Below are 21463 nucleotides of genomic sequence, written 5' to 3'. Positions count from 1 at the left end.
GCTTTGCTTTCCTAACAGACAGAAACAGGCAGGTGTGCAGTTCAGGAGCTGGGCCCTCTGAGTCTTTCTTGCTTTTCACAGTCATTTGAGGTGTGATGTTTGCATTCAGTGAGTGCATACTTCCTAAGACCCTGTCAAACAAATCCCATTCCCCTCTCCAGGAATGTATGAATCGCTGCTGCAATGCCACCACCTGTACCCTGAAGCCAGATGCTGTGTGCGCACACGGGCTGTGCTGTGAAGACTGTCAGGTGAGTCACTGGAGCTGCAACTTGACCCCCAGGTCGCCAGCAGGTTCAGGTGGTTCAGATGTGATGCAGGGCAAGCAGTGCGGCTGGAAGGTTTCCCAGCACTCACCACAGCACGCACCATCCCGCCTTCTCACGCCAGTTGGTGTTACCCACCTCTTATTGTGTATCTTCCAATCTTGGGGTGAAATGCACGCTTTAATTGCCACTCACTTGTGTTTATTTATTTAGTGGCTGACAATTCATCAGACCGGTAAACTCTAGTTCAACTTTAAATGTTCCATTTGTGCCGTCAGAGGCACATGCGGTCCTACTGTGCTGACAAGAAGAGCAAGGCGAAAACAAGTCCCCACCACTGTGGCTCAGGTTCCCCCAGGTCCACCTTCTCCTCCATCCCGCGAACACCTTCCTGCTGGGTTGTCCCAGAAGTTTTGTATAAACAACTCAATCTTAACATCCTCCCAAAAGAAGGTGCCACCGACCCTGCCCAGCCAAGAATGGCAGTTTTATGCTCTCGCCATTGCTGCTAGCTAGGACTGCGTTTCTTTTGGCAGTTCCATTGTCTCATTATTCAAAGCTGATATCTGACAGAGTAGAAGCCTGAACTTTTGATTCAGCAGTTCCAAGGGTAGAGTTTTATTTTGTTTTAATTAAGCAATGGATCCCGACATTCCGCTTACAGGAAACTCCCTCTTAGCTGCTCCACGTGAGCGCGGTGATTTAGAAGTGCATTGTAACATTTAATGTTCGGCTTTAAAATAGCCTTCATCCTCTTCCTAATGCTGATTAACTTCTGGGGGATGTTATAAGCAGCTGTCTCTCCCTGGCCCCCAGTAACTGGTGGAGGAAGGTGCCTGGAAGGGAGTTGGGGGAAGGGGGAAAGCAAGTCTGAGCCTGTGCCCAGAGCATGCCCAAGTTAGGGGAGGGAGGACCACAAGGCCATGCCTGATTGTGGTTCACTTTTAGGTTATGGCTTTTTAACAATTGCTTTCAACTTCCAGATCTTCTAGAAGTTAGCAGGGGCCTTATCCCTTTGCGTTTGAGGAGTATGCAGGGAACTAAGCCCAGGACTTGCAGCAGTCCCTAGCCGTGTAGTCTCAGACAGGCTACTCTGAGTCTTAATTTCTTCAACCACAAAAAGCTGAGTCATTGGTCAGATGGCTTCTTTTTTTTCTTTTCTTTTTTTTTTCTTTGAGACGGACTCTCGCTCTGTTGCCCAGGCTGGAGTGCAGTGGTGTGATCTCGGCTCATTGCAAGCTCCGCCTCCCAGGTTCACGCCATTCTCCTGCCTCAGCCTCCTGTGTAGCTGGGACTACAGGTGCCCGCCACCACGCCCGGCTAATTTTTTGTATCTTTAGTAGAGATGGGGTTTCACCATGTTAGCCAGGATGGTCTCGATCTCCTGACCTCGTGATCTGCCTGCCTCGGCCTCCCAAAGTGCTGGGATTACAGGCATGAGCCACCATGGTCAGATGGCTTCTAACATCCTTTACCTCTCCCTTGTTCTTCTCCTGTTCTTCCCATAAAGCAGTAAAGAGAGAGTTCCAGTTGTACGATTTGATGACAAAGTAAAATTGCTATTGTGATTCTGCCCTTAAAGTCATTTTTATTAACTTGCCTACAAATGCTAACACTATAAATGCAAATGTCCCCTTGAAATGTGTGATGATGTTGACACCCAGAGACCTTTTCCTTAAGAATCAACCAGCCCAGCAGCCAACGCTCCCCTCCTTCTTCCTCCTCTGAGGTGCCAAGTGCCAGCAGCCAGCTTGCGTGTTCCTCGGAGAGCCCTGATGTTGCATGACATGAAAGAGAGACTGCTCTTGGTTGTCCCACCCACTTTATAGTGGAACAGTGAACCCCAGAGTGAGAATCTGATGATTTAATGAGCTCTCTCTACATTAGAAGCGACTTCCTTTGAAATCCTCACCCCTTTATGTGGGACTTTAAGATGCCCTTGTCTGCTCCAGCCCAGGAGAGCTGCTGAGAGCTGCCCCTCCCTTTCCCCGGGTGCATGTGCCATCAATGGCCCTCTCCTTCCAGCTGAAGCCTGCAGGGACGGCATGCAGGGACTCCAGCAACTCCTGTGACCTCCCGGAGTTCTGCACAGGGGCCAGCCCTCACTGCCCAGCCAACGTGTACCTGCACGACGGGCACCCATGTCAGGGTGTGGACGGCTACTGCTACAATGGCATCTGCCAGACTCATGAGCAGCAGTGTGTCACGCTCTGGGGACCAGGTACGTGGCCGCCACAAGCTTGGCCTCAGGAGAGGCGCTGGCAGACCTGGGATTGGGGGCGTGTGCTCTGTTCTGGCGAGCCTCCGCTCCAGGCGGGCGCTGTCCACACAGCATCCAGTGTGTTCAGTCGGGAGTGATTGATTCCCAGGGAGGGGCTGGGGCCACACTGGGCATGGGGGGCGCAGAAATGGGCGCTGTGTGGAGCCTGGCCTTCAGAAGCTCAATGCAGTCCGACAGGAGATGCAGGATCAGCTACTGTGTGCCCCAGGGGATGGCAGGGATGAATCCGCCATGACTCCTGCCCTCAGATAGCATAGCACGTAGTTGGACAGACAGACAGAACTTTCCCACCACCACTGAGATTTTAGTAATGCCCCTTTGTACTCAAAAGAGGACTCCAACCAAGTGAGGGGCCCAGAGCTCCACTTGAAGCGTGAGTGTGTCGGTAATTGGAAGGCCTGGGAACAGCAATGAGTGGCTCTCAAATGGGAAAGTGGGTGGTTGAGTCAAACAAGAGGCCATCAGTTCACCGTGCCACCAGTTCAGGCTGGGCACTTGGCACAGTTTGTCTCTTCTGACCCTCCAACAAGCCCCTGAGGTGGGGACTATGAAGTTTTACAGAAGATGATGCTCAAACTCTGAGACCAAATGTCAGTTTCCCCAGGTCTCCAGGCTAGGATTTGAACCTGGGTCACTGTGACCCAATGCCCATGTGATATTCCCACAATGCACAGTCACCCCAAAGAGGGAGGTCTTGCTCTAAAGCTCTATCAAAGCTCCAAAATGAAGCAGAAGCTCAGATGCAAAAGGGGGAAGAATTCATCCCCTGCGTCTCTCTCCTCCATGCCCCACCTTCTGGGGTCAGATCCAAGGCCTCATTGGGCAGCCCTGGACTCCAAGGCCCTGTCACCCCAGAACCATTTGAGATTCAATACCTGTGTCCAGCTCCCAGGAGTCCAACCATGAAATCCACAAATACAGGCCCCACCCTGTCCTGCAGTTCTCTTTCCCTTATTGTAACGTGGCTGAGTGCTTTGTCACTCCCTCCTCCCGCTGGCTGCAGAAATGACCTCAGCCATGGCCAGAGACCCCAGCTCTGGCAAGACCGCTGTGGTCGGCCAGGCCCAGGCTGAAAGCCAAGCAGAATCAGGCAGGATCTCTAGGGAGAGGGAAACCTGATAGGACCTTTGTCAGACTTTTGTTGTGAGGCTTTGGTGTTAGGAGTGACGAGGGAAGTAAAGTGGAACAGAAAATGACAACTAAACCTTGAAGCTTGGGTTTTCAATGGAATGTGAAAGCCACGACCAGGCATGGAAAACAAGATGGATGTCCCCTGGAGCTGGGTCCTGCTGGGAGGCCCATGTCCCCTGCCAACCAGCAATGCCCTCCGTACTTGGAGCTTTCTAAGGCAGAAGAAAGGGCAGCCTGGTAGCAAGGATGGATGAGCAGAGGCCTCTGTAGCTTGGCCTCTGAGGAGTTGTTCCGACGCTCCTCAGCACTCAAGGATGCCTGCGGGCAGGTGGGATGGGGGGGCCTGCAGTTCCTGGACCCTTAGCGCTTCATCCTTGGACCCTGAGCAGCCCTCAGTCCTGGCATCATTGCCTGCTGGGCCTTGGGGCCCCCTAGGCAAAGCAGGGGGCAGGAGCAGTAGGGGACACCCTGTTGCAATGACAAGAACTAAGCCAGGACTCGCTATACACATTGAATGGTGTTTCAGCTTGACATGGTTTAGTGACTTCAGGCACCATTTAGCCAAGTGAGGTCACTTTGGGACTGCGGCTACTGCTGCAGGCCAGATCTTCATGGCTTCATGCATCCCTAGTGCCATCCCCTTCCCAGCCTTTCTCCAGAATCAGCAGTCTCCTTTTCTTGAGTTACAAGGGCCGTGATGAAGTTCCTTTCCAAAAAGCATTTTGTGGCCAGAGCACACACAGCACTTGGAGCTTTGGGAGTGAAATATGTTCCTTAATGCCCTGCCATTTTCGAACAGCTGGCCCCGTTTCCAGAGTGAGGTCAGATGGAACTTGACAGTGCTGTCTGAGCCACCCCCAGTGTGTGACTCAGCTGGCTGTGTGCCTCTGATTCATGGTGACCGAGGCTGGTATTTATTATCTCATCAAACTAGTCCTTCTGCAGCTGCCTGACCAGAGAGAGAACCAGACAGGCAGACAGACTGACAACCTGACCCACAGACTGGTCAGCTGCCTGACCAGAGAGAGAACCAGACAGGCAGGCACACTGACAACCTGACCCACAGACTGAGCTTTTCAAAAGCAAGAGCAATAGGAAGTCACCTGCGTGGGCTCTCATCATCCCTACAATGGAGGGGAAGGCTGGAGGTCTGAGTACCCGGGTAGCCACATCCTCTTCCTAAGGAGGGGGCTTCCCTGGGAGCTCCTGGCTTAGCTCTGCTCTCTCCCATCCACTCTCCCTGGTAACTAGGAGGCCTTTGCTGGGGATGGTGGTGGGTGTGGCCACCGCACACAGCATGGAACATCCATGGCGTCAGGACTATTGGTAACAAACGTGTTTTGGTGAAGAGGCTTTACCTTTGAGGAGATGGCTCAGTGTTCCTGGAAGCCATAACACAGAGACCAGGCTTGGGGAGCCACCTTGGACTTGTGACTTTCTGGGTTTTGGTCAGTCCTGCCCACCGCTTCTCAGTTCTTCAGATCATTATACAGACTTCGTCAGGAGAGCAGAGAGCAGGGAAAGCCCTTGATGCCAGGGAGCTCTTAGAATGGGCCTTTGACCACCTCCTTCGGGAGTGCAGTGTGCTCCTTCCTCCCCTTGTCAGTGTTTCCACCTGGTTTCCAGTTTACAGGCCCTGTGTGAGTTTCCCATGGCTGCTCTAACAAATTAGCACAAACTTAATGGCTTACAAATGCTTCATCTTACCGTTCTAGAGGTCAGAAATCCCGAAATTAAGATAACTGGCAAGGCAGCATTACTTTGGGAGGCTCTGGGGAGCATCCGTTTCCTTGCCTTTCCCAACTTTTAGAGGCCACTTGCATTTCTTGGCTCATGGCCCCTTCCTCCATCTTCAAGGCCAACAGCACAGCATCTGCAAATCTCTGTCTCTCTCTGACTTCTGCTTCTATAGTCATATCCCTTTCTCTGACACTGACTCTCCTGCCTTCCTCTCATGAGGGCCCCTGTGATTCTATCAGGCTTACTCAGATTGTCCAGGGTGATCTTCCCACCTCAAGATCCTAAAAGTAATCACATCTTCGAAGTCCCTTTTGCCATGTCAGATAACATGTGCATAGGTTTTAGATAAGGATGTGGGCGTTTTGGGAGAGCCACAAGCATTGAACAGACCACTTACTAGCAGGGGACCTTCTGCAAATTGCTCAACCTTGTTGTGCCTCATCTGTAAAATGAGGATAGTGATCTACCTACGCCAAGGGTCTGTTGTCCTCTAACGTAGCCTATGATCTATTCCATGTAATATATGTGGTTCTATGTTAGATGCAGATCTCCTAGTAAATCTAAACTCTATAAATAAGACGAAGCTGCACTCCCAGGAAGCTTAGACTAGTGAGCAAGATACTCAAATCCTTGGGGTCTGTAAAACGGGCTATAAGAGGGTCTAGGCCAGATATGTTGGGGTGGAGGAAAGCAGCCAGCTCAGAGGCTTTGAAGACAAGGTTGCTGTGGAATCGTGGTTTGCCAGGGGTGGAAGAAGAGGGATATTTCCGGTATACAGAATAGCACAGCTCAGGGCACACAGGGACAGTGGGGCCAACCAGGGCAAGTTCCGGTAGTTCTGTATGTGTAGAGCTTGGGCTGTGACTTGGAGAGCAGAGATCCTCATCTGCCACACCATTCTCTCATTTGTCAAGTATTTGTTGACGTCCTGCTCTGTGTAAGATGCTGACTCAAGAGCCCCGACTCTGCCAGAGTGACACACTTCCCACAGTCCCTGCGCACTCCTGCCTGGATCTGGAGGGGAGTGCGGATGTGAAGCCATCACAATATCCTCCCGGGAGGCATGGATCCCGGACAAACGCAGTCGTGGGAGCGGAGGTGACTTCCTCAGCCAGGCCCCTGGCCAGCCAGATATACCATTGAGAACATTTCAATGCTTTGTTACAGTGGTTGGTTTGAATTAGCTTTTCGTGATTCAGAAAGGAAAACTTATTGTCAAGTTTGCATTTGCAGTATTTCCCCACCCAGGAGCAAATGCTTCAGGGTCTGGATCACGTATGCACTGGGGTCATCGTAGGCCTCCTGGGAAACGCAGTAACTCAGAGCTCCAGGAGCCCTTGAGTCCTTGAATCCTTGCCCCACTGGCCCTTGACATTTGCACCCTAGTGACCTGGCTGAATTGCTGAGTTGTCCAGAATTCTCCAGTTATATTCAGGATGTCCGTTACTCACCGTCCAGATCTGGCGACCCAAACACTAACTGGATGAAGCCCTTCCTTCCAAATAACGATTCCCTTTTGAAATGGGCTTTTCTCAATCTGGCATTCTATTTCAATAAAATAATCCTGCTTCCAAATCTTTCTACAAATAAAGCAATAGAAAATTCAAAACACATGCCTGCAACTTCTAACTGGCAAAGGAATACACTTTGAGAATGCCTTTTGGGTTTTTTGTTCATTTATCTGTTGTTCTAATTGTTTTTGTTGTTGATAATGCACGTTCTCGTTGGCTAGGAGTATAATTTTTTTCTCACTGATTTTTGTCCCGCAAATCTTGTATCTCAAGACTTCCTATGTTGATTTCAAACACACAAATGTTATTCACAGTTCAAACTGTGTGGTTGGCGTTTAGCTCTCTTTGCCCGGTTTAGTCTTAGTATCTACAAAGATTTTCTGTCAATATGACATGACCTTTACTCCTTCTGAAATATAGCTGGATATGTTTATTTAGGTAGCAAATTTACTTTTACCAATGTTGTTTGTCAGAACCACTAGCATGGTTACTGAAAATATTCCTTGGCAATTAATCTTAGAGATAACTACACATCTGTAGTCACAAACAATTGGCATCAGAGAATTCCTGAAATGTGTTAGCTTTTTCTATTTTATCACTCACCAGAATCTAATGTCGTTTGATTTCTGCAGTGTGAGCTGGCCAGAGCATTTTTATGGGCTGGTGAATACTCAGTGTTTATCTGCAAAGCTGGTTTACATGAGCTTGGTTTATTGTGACCCACTTGGGGCAGTGCATTTATGAATCACCTACAACTCCTGTGGCCACAGATGGGAAAAAAAGAGATTTTTTTGCCAGAAGTCAGTCAGGAAAGTCTCCCTTTTGTCCCATCAAGCGAGAAAGAAATGATAAAATTTGTTCATTTGGACTTCATTTTCTGAAGAATACAAAGGTCCGTCTGAAGAAGAGAGATGGGAAGAACAATATAGTCTCCAGTTGTTTGTAAAAATGCCTTTGTCTGTGGATGTTAGTGGCAGGGGTCAGGGAAATCAGTGACAGAGGGAAGGAGGAGCTGATTTGACTGAACTGGAGAAGTATATTTGCATAATAGAGTCATTTTAAGTAAGATTAGATTGAGTAAATTGTGGGCTTAATTCAAGATGCCATCATTTCTCTTTCAAAAAAAAAAAAAAACATAATGACATTGGGAACTTCCAAACTACAATTACAAATATAAGTTATAGCACTCTGAAGATAAAACTGGTAATTAAAATCCATCACTTTCTACATAATTATAAAATACAGTATAGTGTCAAAATTCCCTCTGAAAGCCTAAATTTTATCTTTTGATAATGGCAAAATTTCTAAGTGTTCCATTATTCAGGACTCAAAGGCTCTAATTGATGTAATATGGTAGTGATAAGAACATCGTTGTCATTCTTTCTAAGAAATGTGAAATCTCTTGTCTTCACGAAGACAGACATTTTTTAAGGCAGCAACTTCGAACCGAATCTGTACCTTTATAACATCTTACAAGTGGATAGAAGTCATTTGCACTTTTTGAATTACTGACCATTCTGTCTCTAAGACAAATGCCAGATGGCAGCTAACGCACAGAAGCCACGGGAAGCACTCTGCGGGCCCCTTCTCCGCTGTCCTGACGGGGATCAGCAGGTTCTGGACAGGCAGGGTGCGCAGAGAGTTGTCTGCGGGCTCCGTGCCTTTGAGCCTCTTGCCTTTAATGACGTTTTCTTTTAGTGCTGGAGCTGCATCTGCTCCCAAGGTCGGCACTCAGCCCCCTTCGGTTTCCCTGCTTATACGTTTTCTTCCTGAACTTTGAAGGAATAACAGTTTACCTTTCCAGGAAGTAAAACGTCTGTCTTTTTATGACCTTACATAAGATCCCACAGTAATACTTCATTTGATGTCAATGAATAAGTGGAAATCCAGAGTCATAGAAAAGATAACCAGCAGACAGTGTTCATTTGCCCAGGCTGCTGTGTTTGCAGAACCACCGTTGACTTCCTCCGGGAAGGGCACTGGAGACATGATGTGCTTTCCCCAAATGGCTTTTTACTCACTCGGTCTTGGAACACATCTGCTCTGCGCTGGCCCGAGGCACCATCCCTGCCCACAGGCAGGAGCCCTGGGCCTCCCAGGAGGCAAAAGCAGTGTGGTAAATAAAAGAGGAGGACAACCTTGGGAGGAGGGAAAGGAGGGCCAATCCTAGCCTCCATGGCAAAGCCGGGGGCAGAGGAGAGCCCTGAAGGACACAGGAGCCCTGGACCCTCATCCAGCTGACTCAGGCATCAAGTTCCAAGGAAGACGCTGACTCCTCTGGTTTTGGTCGTGTGCCCAGTATTGACCTGATCATATAACCTGTGGGATGGACCGCTCAGATTCAAGCTTATGTGCATACCTCTGCCACTGGATAGGAAAGTTAGCTCCAATAAACCATGTAAAATGGATTTCCCATAAGGAAAATGTTCTTGTTCCTAGAAGAAGGGATATGGGAGAGGTGTTCAACAAAATAATAAACAACCCTGCGTCTCCTACCCCCGCAATCCATGTTCACAAAGTGCTGTTGCTGCTCCAAGCTCCCAAAACAACCTCTTACCACACAGGTAGATTCCACCCTGGAGGGGTGTGGCCAGTATGTGGTTCTGGAAGGAGTTGTGCTGAATCACTCTGGCGACCACTAACTGGCAGCTCCCTGGCCCCAGGAAGTGGCCCAGAGCCCACGGTACTACCATCCTACAACCTAACATCGGAGTTCGGGGCAGCAGGGGCGTGTTGCAAACAGGACCAAGTTTTGGCCGCTGTGTCCTTAGAAGTTTGGTTCATTTTAAATCCCTCGGCCTTTAAACATCCGTGTTCCTCATGGGAGATTTCTCATTACAGCCTGGAGACTCCAGGGCAAGGCACCCTAGCCAACTAGGTAAGAGTAAGCATTGTAAACAGGGCTCTGCTCCATCTTCCTCCCACCTTCCTGCAACCCTCACCACCACTACCAAATTAAAGCAGCAGCAGTTTCAGAGGGCTGATAAAAGGACGCAAAAGATCACATCTGTTGGGGCTTCCCGTGAGTTATCATAGCCACTTTTCTTCATCCTCCAGAGAAGAGAATGAACAAAGTAGATGACAGGGGTTGGAGTGTGCTTTCAGACCTTTGATTCCATAGAGAAATGCATCTGTCCTATCATGTTTACATGGCTGATGAAATCATGGCCTGCCTCTCCTGCAAATGTGCGTTTTGTTTGCCATGTGGCAGTGAGCCGTATCATTGCTGTGCCCTGGGGACATCATGTCCTGGCCATATTTCAGCGGTAAAGCGTGACATGGCATCTCTCACTCCCTCATGTTTTGGGTGAAAGCTGAAATGAATGAAACTCTTAGAAGGTGACCGTTACTGCCTTCCTGGAGGTAGAGACAGAACGTTAACCTTTAGAACCTCGCATCGTTCGAGCCACTGGATGAATTAATAGCAGAGTGGAGTCAGTTTTACTGGCCAAACTTCACTGAGATTTATTTCTTGAGGAACTACTTCCTCAGAGGTTTCCAAGTCATTCTACTCCAAATTTTTCATTTCTTTCCCTGATCAGTATAGATGCAACAAAAAGCATACAAATATCTGCTGCCTGCCTCCATCGTCCCAGTTTTAAAGGGAAATCTCACTGCGCATGCTTGGGTGCAGGGGGTAGGCTGTGACCCAGGTCAGTTCAGCACCTGAGACATGAGCATGAGGTGGCTGATGTCCTCACCTGTCAGGAGATTTTTTGGAAAAAGATTTGGTGGAGATGGAGTTGATACCACGAACAGGTGGATTACAGGAGAATATGTTGGTGGTTCTGAAGAGGTAAAGGATGGCAGGGACAGGAGTCTGTGGCCAAGTAGGGGGTTTCTAAGAGGAAGGCTGTACAGGATCAAGGCTGGATCATGAGTTTTGGCTTTAAACCCATGAGCCAAACCCAACTTTGCCGTTTACATTGTGATCTTCGGCAACTTGCTAAAATGCTGAGGCTAAGTGAAAAATCTCTGAAATGGGGAGAATGTAGACCTTACGGGGTGGTTATAAGGATCGAAGATGATACTGCATGCTGTGTCCAGCACCATACTTTAATTACAAGTGGCCCACTGATGATCTAAAAGGTGTCGTTCAGTTAAAGTGTGTGTGTGTGTTAAGAGCAAAGAGAGGAATGACAGGAAAATGATCTTTGTTCCTAGGGTTGAGTGGCATAAAGAGAAGTCAGACTCAAGGCTTTTGCCTAGGGTTGCCTGCTGCCTCTTTCAACATGGCACTGGGTGCTGACTCAGGAGGAGTCTGGAGGCCCAGCCCAGGGCAGGCCAGGAGGGTTCCCAGAACCATCTGGGATTTGGGGGCCCCAGGGAACCGCACACATTGAAAGGAGGAAAGGGATGGGTGCAGAGAAGTTGAAATCCTTGTGCTTGATGATCGTTCTGATTTATATGCAAAAGATGTGCAAAAACTATTAGGGTTTCAGATGAGATTCCCTTTCCTTCTCATTTCCTGAGGCATCTGGTTAGCCCACAGTCTCTACTAGGTCCCCTTAATGTGTAAGGGCCTGGGGACCATGAAGTGTGAGGGAGATGGATATAAAGCCCCTACTGACGTGATCATGAATCATTACAGGTGTGGTAAGTGATGCGAGCAGGGGCTGGTACAAGGAGTTCTCTTCTCCCCACACACACCCCCAGCCCTAAAGTCCAGAAGCTACGCCTTCCCCACAGCCCAAGGTGGTCCTCATTATCATTTGGGTTTCCTAGGGGCCTGCCACATGCCAGGAGCTCTACACACTGACTCAGCTCTACAGCACCTTTGAGTCAGGTCCTTGTCCCCATTTTACAGATGAGGGGACAGAGCCTCGAGAGCTTGTACAACAAGGCCTTTTGGACATTGAATGCCAGATCAGCCCGAGTTCCAAGCCTTTGTTCTTCCCACTCTGAAGCGTGGTCACTGAGTTTATCAATCAGACAGGAGGGGGCATTCTAAAAAGCCTGAAGACTGAGAGGCATTCTACATTTTTCTTAGATCCCATACATGCCCAGCTATAAAACAAGGCTTCCCCCTGAAAGTACCCAGCAAAAAGAATCACTGACCACTGACCTGTCACTCTCTCAGCCACACCTTTTGGATATCACAGAGCAGGTGGGAAGGAGCTTTGGCACTCATCATCCTGCATCCACGCAGGTTCATCAAGGCTGCCTGACAAAATCAGGTTTAAAAAAAGCATCTATCACATGCTTAAATATTATTCTTCGGCTGTGACTTCATCCCATTTTGGTTATTCTGGTAAGAGAGCTTTTAAGGGTTCACTTTGATAAGCAATAGAGTGGGTGGTTTAGTTGTGGAGGTCATGAATATACACCCACTGGGCTAACAGAGAAAGTGCTCACTGTTGGAAGAATGGGTACTCGAACCTAGAAACAAGACTTCCAGTGATAACAGAAGAAAAAATGTCAGCATCCTGAGAAAGCTGGAAGTGCAGGGAATGTGCCATGGAAAACAAGAAGACTGAGATCAGGCCGGGCATGGTGGCTCACGACTGTAATCCCAGCACTTTGGGAGGCTGAGGCAGGTGGATCACCCAAGGTCAGGAGTTCGAGACCACCTTGGCCAACATGGTGAAACCCCATCTCTACTAAAAATACAAAATATTAGTCGGCGTGGTGGCGGGCACCTGTAATTCCAGCTAAATGAGAGGCTGAGGCAGGAGAATCACTTGAACCCGGGAGGCAGAGGTTGCAGTGAGCTGAGATCGCACCATTGCACTCCATCCTGGGCAACAAGAGCGAAACTCTGTCTCTAAATAAATAAATAAAAATAAAAAGACTGAGACCAAAGGAAACGTAATCTCAGTAAAATTGTTCCACAGTGTGGGAGAGTTGTTATAAGACAATCTAAATTAAAATGTGATTCTTTGTTTCTCATTATTGTTAATTGACAGCATATTAGAAGATGATGTTTGACTGTGTCATCTGTGTTTGTAAAATTCACATATTCAAATTGGCCATAAGCCTTTCTGAGGGTTTGTCTTTGGGAGAATGGCGGCGCTCCTGAAATGCCAGGTGGCTCTCTGCTGGGGCGTGTACCATGCTTCTGCGTTACTGGTAAACAAGGCATTGCATCTTACACACACCTGGTTTTCTGAGCTGTGCTGCTCCACCAGCATTTGGGGCATTAAAATCATAAGCACACCCTTTATTAGTCTGTTCTCACACTGCTATAAATAAATAAATACCTGAGACTGCGTAATTTATAAAGAAAAGAGGTTTAATTGGTTCTTGGTTCTGCAGGCTTTATAGGAAGCAGAGTGGCTTCTGCTTCTGGGGAGGCCTCAGAAAGCTTACCATCGTGGCAGAAGGTGAAGGGGAAGCAGGCACATCACACGCCAGAGTGGAAGCAAGAGAGAGAAAGAAAAGCGTTGGTGGTATAGTGGTGAGCATAGCTGCCTTCCGAGAGAGAAGGAAGAGGGAGGTGCCACACACTTTTAAACAACCAGATCTCAATGACTCACTCGCTATCCCAAGAACAGCACCAAGGGGATGACGCTAAACCATTCAGGAGAAACTGCTCCCGTGATCCAGTCACCTCCTACCAGGCTCTACCTCCAACACTGGGAATTATAATTCTCCATGAGACTTGGTGGGGACACAGATCCAAACCACGTCACACTCTGACCCAGAAGGCTCAGTGTGTTTCGGCTTTGGATGCCCAAGTAGAGATTCAGTGTTTTCACTTCCAGAATGCTTTTATACTTGATTATACACTGTTTCCATGCCTTTGCTTGACTTCCTATCTTAACGATAGCCCTTTATCTGGTATTCGTGTATGAAGCTTCCCCTTTGCTTCGCCGGTACATTTGCAGTGTCTTCAGTCCCTGTTGATGTTGATCTCGCTCATCCTTTCTCTCTCCCCCTTCCTCTCTCTGTGTTTATCCTTCTGTACTCCTCAGTCCAACCTCATCTAACTCTCCTCCCAGGCTGCCGTTGAGCTGTTTGTGAGCTCACTTGTCTAAAACTGCTCAAAGTCTTTTTAGAGCTCCCTATAAGGAAAACAAATTTATCAACTGGCACATTTGAATTGCACCATGGTATATGTATTCTTTAAGTGGTCACAATTCCCAGGAAAGAAATTACTTTATAATAAAGGTAGCAGAAACTAGGACATCCGAATAGCATTGTGTGCAATGGCACAGTGATGTCAACTCCACCCACCCATTTCCTAGGAGCTAAGCAATCACTAGGAGCTGCTTGTATTTCCGAGTCCTGGTCTTATGAAGTAGGGAAAGAAGCAACAAAGCCATTTCCTGCCCCATTTTATTAGCGCTTCCATGAGCAGCTGCAGCACACCCCACAGCCACTGAACCTGCTGTTGCTTGGGCTGCAGGACCAGGTCTTAATCTGCTCTCTATGCCTGAGACCCAGTGCAGGGTCCAGCACCTGTGAGGATGGAGCACAGGAGGGAACAGCACAGAAGCCCGGCTTCACCCTTAGATGATTCTGCCTTCAATACCTATGTGAATCTAAGCAATATATTTAACCTCTGATGTCCTCATTTTCTTGTCCATAAAATGGAATAATGAGACCTACCTTGTAGGATTAAATGGTGGATTCGGCTCATGATGTCTTCTCTAAGAGGACTTCTCTGACCAGCCTGCCTTTAAAAGCAACAGTCCCCCGAACCCTCCTACTCTGTTTCTACCTTCATAGCATTCCCTAACCCTGGACTTTAGCGGAACATAATCATTTGTTTTCTTTCTGTTTCTCCTTGCAATTTTCAAGTAAGCAGGAGGTTTGTCCAGTTTGGTCCCTGTTATACTAGCAATGTCTGGAAGATAGTAGGTGCTGAATAAATATGTGTGTCTGATTGAAGCCTGCAACATGATGGCTGGCTGGCTGGCTGGCTGGCTGGACGGGTGGATGGATGGATGAATGGATAGATGGGTAGATAAATGGATGATGGAAGGACGTAGGAAGGGAAGGAAGGAGGAAGGAAGAGGGAAAGAAGGATGGATGGGAAGGAGATAGAGTTAGGCAAGTAACAAATACATAGGGTGTGTGCAAAAACACACAAACAACTGTTGCATTGTTACTATTCTAGATGCCAGTTTTTCCAAACTGCTTTGATCAATCAGATCCAAGTACTTTGATCAAAAGTGCCGCCAAACAGGATGAAATTAAGTACAAAGTGCAGGTTCCACACTGAGGCTCGCCTTCCCCATCCTTCCCTGCTCCGACAGAGAGATGAAAGAGAAAAAGAGGGCAGAATGCGAACAAATCAGGTCCCTACTAGACAGGAGCTGAGTGTGTCGGTGGTGTCATCCTACTGTGAGCTGAGTGTGTCGGTGGTGTCATCCTACTGTGAGCTGAGTGTGTCGGTGGTGTCGTCCTACTGTGAGCTGAGTATGTCGGTGGTGTCATCCTGCTGTGGGCTGTGTCAGGGGTGTCATCCTGCTGTGGGCTGAGTGTGTCGGTGGTGTCATCCTGCTGTGGGCAAGGCAGATGTGGATCAGGTGGAAGGAAAGGGAATGCGATGGGAGGAGCTAGGAACCTCATCTTTTTCCATGACAGAGAACTGTGTCCAGTCTGGGCTAGTGCCCCTGAAAAAGGAGGTTGCGGAGGTTTCTCTAACGTGATTTATAAAAGAAGCGGAAAAGGAGAGGTGTAAGGCTGGCTCATTGCAGAGGCTGAGCGCTCAGCACACTGCTCACTTCAAATGGTGCCAAGGTGGTGTGGCGTGTGTGTGTTTAATGAGATGATCATGTCTGCTAGTAGCTGATGAGGTATCAGGTGCAGGCTAAAGAAGGGGGATGTTTTCAGTAATAAGAACATCTTCTGTTCCCTGGGAGGAGGTATCTTAAATAAATCCGTTGTCACCTTGGAAGGCAAATAAAGTCTCCCCGGGGTAGGGGGCAGAGTGGGGCTCTGGAGTGCCAGCGTCCTGGCTATCAGAAGCAACGTGAGATAAAGTGCCCGAACAGGACACCAATGAGAGAGAGAAAAAGGACCGCATCGCAGGGCATGGTTTGTTCTGAAGAATGTGACATGTTTTCTTGACTTGCTCAATAGTCTTCAACAGACATCACTCTGCCCAGGAGTCCTCCAGAGCTTTGGCTACAAACCCTGATTATATGTGCTCTCTTTCCATGGCTGGAAGATGTGCTAAAAATGGCCATTTCTGAGCTCTCTGGTTGCCATGACCCTCTCTGCTGGGACCCGTCATGCTGTACCTAGGGATTACCAGGGTTTGTGACTCCATGGCCTCTGAGAGAAATCTCTGCCTTGCAAATAAAATAGAAGGTATTAATAGAAGGTAGGACTTGCTCTTACAGGGAGCTTTGTGGGACTAAAATTATTGCAGAAGATATCTTCGTTGCTCCTTTGGAGCCTGCCCTGGCTTGCATTTTCTCACCGGAATTGTGTGGGATGTTGTTAAAGAGGGCAAGCTTCCCCTTCTCTGCAGCCAGCCAGCCAGCCACCTCCTTTTTGCCCTGGATTGGATCTCATCCCACAGCCAGGCCTCATTTCCTGAGAGGCCACACATGCCATGAGCCCAGAGAGCAGACCTAAGGAAGAGTAAGCGTTGAAACATATGCTTTGCCGTGTGCTGAGTCAAGAGAGGATGTGAGCTGTTGACACCCTTGGCTTCCCCTGGCCAGCTCCCACCATGAGTCAGGGCAGACCCTGGGTGTGATTGCTTCGAACATGTCTCCCCTTAACCATTTGAGAGGCCTAGAGCCATGCAAAAAAACAAAACAAAACAAACAAACAAAAACATTAAAAACACCTGCAGGAGATGAAAATGCAGTTCTGCTTCTGTTTCAGGTGCTAAACCTGCCCCTGGGATCTGCTTTGAGAGAGTCAATTCTGCAGGTGATCCTTATGGCAACTGTGGCAAAGTCTCAAAGAGTTCCTTTGCCAAATGCGAGATGAGGTATGGAATCCAGACATCCTGGCAAAGTCTTTGCTCTGACCTTCCCACATTGCATAGGGTTGGTTCCAAACGGTTTCTCTTTGGGAATTGTTTGTTCTTACCCTTCCAGAGATGCTAAATGTGGAAAAATCCAGTGTCAAGGAGGTGCCAGCCGGCCAGTCATTGGTACCAATGCTGTTTCCATAGAAACAAACATCCCCCTGCAGGAAGGAGGCCGGATTCTGTGCCGGGGGACCCACGTGTACTTGGGCGATGACATGCCGGACCCTGGGCTTGTGCTTGCAGGCACAAAGTGTGCAGATGGAAAAGTAAGGCCCAAATGTTTGCTTGGATCATAAATGTAAGTCTGGAATGGGGCCCACTGAAAAACGGCCTGTGCAAGAACTGGGTTACAGCGTTTGTTTGTTTTCTTAAATCTACTTCTTCTCAGATGCACCTAGAAGAAAAAGTCAATAAATCCTAGATCCTGGTCTGACTATGAAAATGCAGAATGGGGACAATGAAGCCTGTCTTCTTAGGCCTGGAGTGTTAATAAGTCATTTCTACACTCTAGGTGGCATGAGGACTTCTAGCCAGAAAATTACTTTGGAAAGAAATACAATCGCATATGCTATTGGTTTTGGATATGTGGCTTGGTTTTTAGCACAGAGTTCTTGGGGACTTGTCCTCACCTGGACAGAAAGGGAAATCAGATGTATTTTTACAGACCCTGTAGAGAGAAGAATAGGAGAGGGAAAGCAGTGGGAAAAACTCAAAACCAGAAGGGAGTCCTTTCAGAGAACAGGGAGAAAGATACATGGAGATATTTTGAGGTTTAGAAATAAAGTGAAGCTTTTTTTTTTTTTTTTTTTTTTGAAAAAAGAATTTGAAATTTTCATGCTCTGCCATACTGATTTTTTTTTCACCAAACTTTCTCATCAGACTAAATGACAGCAAGCTAATACAATGTTTTAGGAAAAGGATGAACCCCCACATGCTTTTTAGACTCCATATTCAACAGGATCTTGAAATCACTCACTAACATGAGGTCACACAGGGAAGAAAAGACAGAGGCAGAGACAGAATCCTGAGGACAAGTGTTGCCTCCACTCTCCTGTCTTTGCCCCCACATACCCTGAGCCACAAATGCTTTTTCCTTGAGAAACAGGATAGCATGTGAATCTTCTCATACATTCTGAATGTCTCCTTACCTACATTTGTTCGTATTCAAGCCTTGACATTAAAATGACATCTGATTTTTTTAGGCTCAAATCGTATTTTGTCTTTCAACTTTTAGATTTAGGGGTACACGTGCAGGTTTGTTATATAGGTAAACTTGTGTCATGGGGGCTTGTGGTACAGATTATTTCATCACCCAGATACTAAGCCTAGTAACCATTAGTTATTTTTCCTGATCATCTCCCTCATTCACCCTCTACTCTCTGATTAGGCCCAGTGCGTGGTGTTCCCCTCTATGTGTCTATATGTTCTCATCATTTAGCTCCTACTTATAAGTGAGAACATGTGGTAGTTGGTTTTCTGTTCCTGAATTAATTTGCTTAGGAAGATAGCCTCCAGCTCCATCCATGTTCCTGCAAAGGACATGATCTCATTCTTTTTTATGGCTGCATAGTATTCCATGGAGTATATGTACCATATTTTCTTTATCCATTCTATCATTGATGGACATTTAGGTTGAGTCCATGTCTTTGCTATTGTGAATAGTGCTGCAATGAACATATGAGTGCATGTGTCTTTATGATAGAATGATTTCTATTTCTTTGGGTATTACCCAGTAATGGGTTGGCTGGGTCAAATGGTAATTTCTGCTTTTAGGTCTCTGAGGAATCACGACACTGTTTTCCACAGTGGTTCAACTAATTTACACTCCGCCAGCAGTATATAAGTGTTCCTTTTTCTCCACAGCCTCGCCAGCATATGTTGTTTTTTTTGACTTTTTAATAACAGCCATCTGACTGACACCTTTTTTTTAAAACTGTAGCCTGAACAGCCAGGGCCGGGTGCATCTGGACATTCCAATTCCAAGGGCTCAATTTATCATCAAATTTGTTTTCCATGTTCAAGATGAAATGTGCTTTGATCTCAGAACCTTGGTTCTCTGATGGCTCAGGGATCAGCAGTGATTCTCATGAGGGTCCTGCTGTGTTCACTGTAATCCGGGACAGGTTCTTTTATCAGCTGGAATGTGACCATTCCCTTGGCCAGAATTCGTACCCACAGAGTGGGAATCCCCTCAGTGCTGCTTGGGCCAGCACTTCTCCCAAAGGGTATGCCTCTTGCCTTATATGACCTGTTGGGGTCGGATGGTGACCTCCTCCATAGGAAGGTTCTACTTGATTAAAAATTATTCTGCCATTTGAACATTAGATTCTTCTTCATTTGACTCCACTGATTTGTAAAATCTTATAGGAGATAAAGGGCTGCAACCCTTGAGTCTGGAGTATATTATGCACCTTTGAAATGAGGCTGAACTCTTTCAGCTGGCATAGTATCATTTAGCAAATGCTTGCCACTACAACAGCTTGATAAATTCAAGGAGCAGTCTGTTTTCCACTTTCCACTGCTGAGCCTCATTACTGATGGTTTCTGTCATTGATGATGTTACTTGTCAGTCAGTATCTGGAAAAGGTTCCCATATTTCAATCTCTCCCTTAAAACCACTCTTCAACCCTGGATTTTTGGAGTCTCTGTCTATGTGTATCCAGGCCCTAGGATAAGGAGTAATTTGTCTCGCCCTCTCCTACATTTTTTTTTTTTTCTTTTGGAGACGGAATCTCTCTCTGTCACCAGACTGGAGTGCAGTAGCACGATCTTGGCTCACTGCAACCTCCAGCTCCCCGGTTCAAGCGATTCTCCTGCCTCAGCCTCCTGAGAAGCTGGAATTACAGGCACATGCCACCACGCCCAGCTAATTTTTGTGTTTTCAGTAGAGATGGTGTTTCACCATGTTTTCCAGGAGAGTCTCGATCTCCTGACCTCGTGATCTGCCTGCCTCGGCCTCCCAAAGTGCTGGGATTACAGGCATGAGCCACCGTGCCCAGCCTCGCCCTCTCCTGTATCTTTTAATGGAAGAAAAAAATGCTGCAATACATAGATTTCATTACAAGCTCCAAACAAAACTCATAAGAAAATCAGTTATAATTGTAGGATCAACTGAAAGTTATATTAAAAGCCATAAAGTGCAAAATAATTTCATAGTGTTCACATTGAACTTAGTCTCAAAATGTGCTGAGTTTGGAGGAGTCAGCAATAAAATCCGTGCCTGAGTCCAGTGTAAAATGTATTGTTTTGCTACATCCGTATTCACTGAGACAAGGTTGGGTCTTCTCCAAGCTTTCTTTTGCTTGCTTTTTGTTTGAATACACGTATGTGTGTATGCTGGGGGCGGGGGAGGGGGGCTGGAGAAATACTAAGATATTTGCTGTGTTTTCCTCCTCCTACAGATCTGCCTGAATCGTCGATGTCAAAACATTAGTGTCTTTGGGGTTCATGAGTGTACAGTGCAGTGCCACGGCAGGGGGGTGAGTAGCCAGCCCATAACAAGTAATCATTCCTTTGTAAAAGGTTTCACAATCCATAGCATTTTTTAAATAGAGCAGTTAGTGTCTTTGCAATATTTTTTTTTAAAGACATTCATTTCCTTTGACCTTTTCATTGTGACTTTTATTTAACAAAGAAAATCAGATTGAGCCATAATTACCTTTTGAATTAACATTCTATGATTTAAAAAAAGATTTTTGTTGTTCAAAGGAATTTGAAAACCAGCCTTCCTTCGTGAAGAGTTTCACATTAACATTTCAAACTGCGCTGTTCTTCTTCTACCAACATTCAGAACCAGTGTCTGAACTGAAATACTTCCAAAAGGAATTAAAACAAGGAAAACAGATCATATTAAACACATGTTCTTGAAATCACACACAACGGGTTTCAACTAAAGGAGGCTGTTATTTTAGCTCAGAGAGCCTTTAGGGTAGAAGAGAACTCTAATTGCTTCAAACATAATTTATTTTTCTTGATGGGCTTAATTCTTTCCAATGGAATCATATTAGTCTTGATTAACCACACCAGAGGTTCATTTGTTTTCCTGAAACTTTTCTACAGAAATCAGGCTCCAAATTCTTTATTTTAAAACTTGTAGACACTTGCCAATGATTCTTACACAGAATTACGGGGTGCAGGGGGGAGGGGGTTGTAAATTACCATTGTGCCGGAACCATAAAGACCACAGTGTCACCTCAGATGGGTGTGTTGACAGTAAGATTAGCTAACTCCCAGTATAGAATGGAATCTTCTTATGTCTTCATTGCATCATAGATTATTTTCTGATGGCTGTTAAGAGATGATCAAGTCCAGTCCTATTATTTTACTGAAGAAGCCAAGCCCTGAGCTGGGGGGATGGTGTGCCCAAGGTAATATGGCTGGCAAGCCGCAAACTGGTTGAGGACCCTGGACCACTCCCTTTCCAATACCCCTGGGCCTCATTCACACATGGGAGAGGAGAGGTCCACATTTTCTGGGTAGGTGGAGCAGCTGGCCATGCCTTGCTGAAGGGTAGCTTGGCCACAGTCCCACCCTAACAAGAGCAGGCTCCCGGCAGCACCTTCACGTGGGTTTTAAAACAAGGTGCATGACCATGAGT

General features: G+C 46.9%; 1 protein-coding gene across 1 annotated transcript in view; it reads left to right on the top strand.

Moving 5' to 3' along the window:
* ADAM12 (ADAM metallopeptidase domain 12) overlaps positions 1-21463 on the top strand; it is a 349453-nt gene that overhangs the window by 298285 nt on the left and 29705 nt on the right. Inside the window, exons 13-17 of the mRNA XM_011986448.1 lie at positions 162-251; positions 2292-2487; positions 16716-16824; positions 16934-17132; positions 20268-20345. Of these exons, the coding sequence (XP_011841838.1) occupies positions 162-251; positions 2292-2487; positions 16716-16824; positions 16934-17132; positions 20268-20345 (672 nt within the window). The remainder of the gene's footprint in view (positions 1-161; positions 252-2291; positions 2488-16715; positions 16825-16933; positions 17133-20267; positions 20346-21463) is intronic.

This window comes from Mandrillus leucophaeus, unplaced genomic scaffold (genome assembly GCF_000951045.1).
Source record: "Mandrillus leucophaeus isolate KB7577 unplaced genomic scaffold, Mleu.le_1.0 Scaffold299, whole genome shotgun sequence".
In the NCBI taxonomy this organism is placed as follows: domain Eukaryota; kingdom Metazoa; phylum Chordata; class Mammalia; order Primates; family Cercopithecidae; genus Mandrillus; species Mandrillus leucophaeus.
This window is presented reverse-complemented; position numbering and strand designations above follow the sequence as displayed.